The 5,240-nt window shown below is 44.6% G+C and overlaps 1 protein-coding gene across 1 annotated transcript in view; it reads left to right on the top strand.

Annotated features, from left to right (window-relative positions):
- Positions 1 to 1,874: 1,874 nt before the first annotated feature.
- Positions 1,875 to 5,240, top strand: part of NPLOC4 (NPL4 homolog, ubiquitin recognition factor) — a 79,874-nt gene continuing 76,508 nt past the window's right edge. The window contains exon 1 of the mRNA XM_008048839.2: positions 1,875 to 1,973. Within this exon, the coding sequence (XP_008047030.2) occupies positions 1,875 to 1,973 (99 nt within the window). The remainder of the gene's footprint in view (positions 1,974 to 5,240) is intronic.

Raw genomic sequence — 5,240 nt, forward strand, 5'->3', positions numbered from 1 at the left:
TCCACCTCAGCCTTCCAAGTAGCGAGAACTACAGGCACGTGCTACCATACCTGGCTAATTTTTGATTTGTTGTAGAGACAAGCTCTTGCCAAGTTCCCCGGGTGAGTCTTGAACCCATAGACTCAGGCAGTCCTCTCACTTCGGCCTCCCAAAGTGCTGGGATTATAGATGTGAGCCACCACTCCTGGGTGATTATTCTTTTTTTTTTTTTTTGAGTTGGAGTCTTACTCTGTCGCCCAGATTGGAGTGCAGTGGCCATTCCCAGCCACCGCAACCTCACCTGCTGGGCTCCAGTGATTCTTCCGCCTCAGCCTTTCAAGTAGCTGGAACTACAGGTGCGCGCTACCTCCACCGGCTAATTTTTGATTTATTGTAGAGATGAGGTCTCGCCAAGTTGCCCAGGCGGATCTCGAACCCGCGGGCTCAGGCAATCCACTCACCTCAGCCTCCCAAAGTGCTGGGATATCAGGCTGAGCCACCGAGCCTGGCTTGAATTATTCTTAATTAATTTGATAAAAGTGGAGAAAGTCTAGTAGACTGAGTCAATTGACATTTTGTTCTGTATCAATGGAAATATTTTTTTTTTTTGAGTTGGAGTCTCACTCTGTCGCCCAGATTGGAGTGCAGTGGCCATTCCCGGCCACCGCAGCCTTGCCTGCTGGGCTCCAGTGATTCTTTTGCCTCAGCCTTTCAAGTAGCTGGAACTACAGGTGCGCGCTACCTCGCCCGGCTAATTTTTGATTTATTGTAGAGATGAGGTCTCGCCAAGTTGCCCAGGCGGGTCTCGAACCCGCAGGCTCAGGCAATTCACTCACCTCAGCCTCCCAAAGGCACAGGATTACAGACTGAGCCACCGAGCCCGGCGGAAATATTTTTTTAAACATGGCCTGTGACATTTTTCATTTGCATAGTATTTTTAAATGCAACGCACTGTAAATAATTGCTGAGAGAAGCTAGGATATGATGAGCGTTTTCATTTTCTGGCATATTCCTGTCTGTCTTCCTTCCCATTCCTCAGGTGGTTATATTAGATCTGTCTTGTTTGCAGCAGGGCATGCCATGTCATGCTCCCTGACTAAAGCAGGGACTTGTACTGTTGGCCAGGTATAACTCACCTTCAAAAAAGCTTTCATCAGCATAAAAATCAAGTTTTTGTGATAAGTGGTACTCTTTGTCCAATAGTGTTTTAGGTCTGCCAACCCTTTCAGGCTTGCCATGAAAAAAAATTTGTTTTTTGAGTCAAGAGTCTCACTCTGTTGCCCAGGCTAGAGTGCAGTAGCATGCTCATGACCAACGCAGCCTAGACCTGCTGGGCTCAGGCAATTCTTCCGCTTCAGATTTCCAAGTAGCTGGAACTACAGGCATGGGTCATCACACCCGGCTAATTTTTTGATTTATTGTAGAGACAAGGTCTCACCAGATTGCCCAGGCTGGTCTCGAACCCATGGGCTTAGGCAGCCCTGTCGCCTCTGCCTCCCAAAGTGCTAGGATTACAGGTGTGAGCCACTCACTGTACCCCAAATCTTTTTTAAATAACATGATTTCTGATGCATTTTTTTTTCTGTTGTGTTTATAAGTTTGAGAGTCAAAAAGTATTTTGCATATACTTTTTATAAATAGTGATTAAAAAATGAAGTTACAGTTTTCTGAGTGAAACTACGAGTTGAGAATTAGGACAGTATTCTTAAAATACCCCTTTCTACTCCATATGTTGATGAATCTCACCCTTGTGCTTCATCTGGAAAGATTGAGTTGAGTATTGAAAGGTGAACAGTGAGGTTTGGGTTTAAGTTTCAGTGTCCCAGATGCTGAAAGACTGCAGATGTAAGTCTTAATAATAGATCAGGGCTTCACTAGGCTGTGCAGTAACCATCATGTTTCATTTACAACAGATAATCCGTGTCCAGTCCCCCGATGGGGTGAAGCGGATCACAGCAACAAAGAGAGAAACAGCTGCAACATTTTTGAAAAAGGTACCTGTGGCCTTTCAGGGTCTTCAGCCTCGATTGTTATTCCCATTTGTACCTTTTCTCTTTTCCTCGTTTCCTAATTTTTCCCACTCCCAAGTTGTCTCTTGCATTGCTTTTCTCTCTGTGGCTGGGTTGGATTGTTACAGGATCAGATGTTTGTCACAGTTTATCATTACTCAGAATTATAGGGCCAAGAGTCCAAAGATAAGTGTAAAAAAAGTATTTCACAAGTAATATTTGCCAGGCACCGTGGCTTATGCGCATAATCCCAACACTTTAGGAGGCAGAGGTGGGAGGACTGCTTGAGCCCACAGTGTGAGACCAGCCTAGACAATCTAGTGAGACCCTGTCTTTACAAAAAATCAAAAACATTAACCAGGCATGGTGGCGTACACCTGTAGTCCCAGCTACTTGATAGGCTGAAGCAAAAGGATCACCTGAGCCCAGGAGGTTGAGACTGTGGTGAGCCGTGATTGTGTCACTGCACTCCAGCCTGGGTGACAGAGTGAGACTCCAACTAAAAAAAAAAAAAAGTAATAATTATGAGAGTCAAATTTTGGAGACATCAAAGGGGAGTTGTTAAAAACATGTATAGGACCAGATGCAGTGGCTCACGCCTGTAATCCTAGAACTTTGGAAGGCTGAGGCGGGAGGATTGCTTGAACCTAGGAGTTCGAGACCAGCCTAACTAATAAGTAAGACCTTGTGTCTACAAAAAATAAAAAAAATTAGCCAGACATGGTGTGCACCTGTGGTCCCAGCTACTCAGGAGGCTGAGGCAGAAGGATTACGTAAGCCCAGGAGATTGAGGCTGCGGTGAGCCATGATTGTGCCTCTGCATTCCAGCGTGGATGACAGAACCCAACTCAAAAAAAAAATGTAGAATGATCTTAATCTATTTTTAAGGAACTTAAAACCGTATACATGCATCTTTGTGAGAGTAGGAAGCAGTGTGAAGGATAAAACAACACAAGGGTGAAAGTGGACAACCTCAGATGAGAGGCTTATACTGAGGAGAGTGACTTTTGCTTTATACTTTATACCAGAGGTAGAGTTAGCCTCCTATTTTTGTAAATACAGTTGTTTTTTTTTTTTGAGTTGGAGTCTCAGTCGGTTGCCCCAGTGGCCGCTCCCAGCCACCGCAGCCTCGACCTGCTGGGCTCCGGCGATCCTTCCGCCTCAGCCTTCCAAGTAGCTGGAACTACAGGCGCGCACTACCATGCCTGGCTAATTTTTGATTTATTGTAGAAATGAGGTCTCACCAAATTGCCCGGGTGGGTCTCAAACCCGCAAACTCAGGCAATCCACTCACCTTGGCCTCCCAAAGTGCTGAGATTACAAACTGAGCTACCGAACCCGGCCTGTAAATACAGTTTTATTGGAACAGAACCACACTTATTAGTTATATATTACCTGGGGCTGCTTTTGAGCTACAACAGCAGAGTTGACAGAGATCATATGGCCTACAAAGCAGAAAATATTTACTACCTGGCCCTTTACAGAAGTTTATCAGCCTTTATTTTATATATTTCTATGTTATTTGAATTTGTTGCAAGCAGATGTTAACCTTTGTAATTATAGAAATATATGTATTTTTTTTTTTTTTTTTTGAGTTAGAGTCTCATTCTGTCACCCAGACTGGAGTACAGTGGCCACTCCCGGCCACCACAGCCTCGACCTGCTGTGCTCCGGCGATCCTTCCGCCTCAGCCCTCCAAGTAGCTGGAACTACAGGCATGCGCTACCACTCCTGGCTGATTTTTTGATTTATTGTAGAGATGAGGTCTCGCCAGGTTGCCCAGGCAGGTCTTGAACCTGCAGACTCAGACAATTCACTCACCTCAGCCTCCCAAAGTGCTGGGATTACAGGCTGAGCCACCGAGCCCGCCTTCATTTTTTCCATAAGTAAAAAAATCGTAGTTAAACCAAATTATGTATAGTATAATATCTAATGTATATGAGAACAAAAGGGAATCTCCTCTATTTTAGAGTTCAGTCTTCTTATTTTTGCAAAGGAGGAGGCTGAAGGCAGGAGAAGTAGAGATGTGCTTGGGATTACACTAGGCCTGTAATCCGTTAGTGAAACCACGACACTTATTTGTGAAATTTAACTTCCGAAAAATAGTTGTGCTGGCTGCAGGGCTAATGCCTGTGATCCCAGCACTTTGGTAGGCTAGGGCTAGAGGATTGCTTGGGCACAGGGGTTTGAGACCAGCCTGAGCAACTTGGCAAGACTTCATCTCTACAATAAATCAAAAAGTTAACTGGGCATGGTGGCATATGCCTGTAGTTCCAGCTACTTGGAAGGCCGAGGTGGAAGGATCTTCTGAACCCAGCAGGTGAAGGTTGCAGTGGCCGTGAGCGTGCCACTGCACTCCAGCTTGGGTGACAGAGTGAGACCCTAAGTCAAAAAAAAAAAAAAAAAGAAAGAAAAGTTGTTATTATGGTTCCAATAGCAGTGCTTAAGGGATCATATTTATAAGTTAAAAGGAAAAATAATTAGATTCAATAGGTGGCAGTGAAGATAATCTCTAAGTCTTCAAGAAGTTTTTTAATTTTAAAAATTTTATTTGAAAGATGGGGAGTACATCATTGTACAGGTAAAGTTTGGGCCTCCCTTTGGTTCCTCACTTTTCCTGGTTTGGGAAGAAATTTTTTTTTTTTTGAGCTGGTAGCTCCCTCTGTCACCCAGACTGGAATGCAGTGGCTGCTCCTGGCCACTGCAGCCTCGACTTGCTGGGCTCCGGCGATCCTTCCTCCTCAGCCTTCCAAGTAGGTGGAACTACAGGTGCGCGCTATCATGCCTGGCTAATTTTTTATTTATTGTAGAGATGAAGTCTCGCCAAGTTGCCCAGGCGGGTCTTGAACCCCCGGCCTCAGGCAATCCACTCACCTCAGCCTCCCAAAGCGCTGGGATTACAGGCTGAGCCAGTGAGCCTGGCTGGGAAGAAATTTTTAATAACCTAGTCTTTGATTTTTTTACTAGCAGGTGATCATATCAACTTGTTCCTAGGAATGATGCTAGGATTTAGTAAATGGTAGACTTTTGGAGAGATTGTCTGAGACAAAGTTTAAGTATTAAGTCGTTATTGCTTAGAACATTGTAGGGATAGACATTAAAAATACAAGGACTGCATATGATTGTTCACTTTTCTGAGGTTTTGTGATAGGGATACTTTTTTTATTGTTGTTGTTGTTTTTTTTTTGAGTTGGAGTCTCACTCTGTCACCCAGACTGGAGTGCAGTGGCCGCTCCCGGCCACTGCTGCCTC

Source organism: Carlito syrichta, unplaced genomic scaffold (assembly GCF_000164805.1).
Source record: "Carlito syrichta isolate Samal-C Ts95f unplaced genomic scaffold, Tarsius_syrichta-2.0.1 Scaffold126816, whole genome shotgun sequence".
In the NCBI taxonomy this organism is placed as follows: Eukaryota; Metazoa; Chordata; class Mammalia; order Primates; family Tarsiidae; genus Carlito; species Carlito syrichta.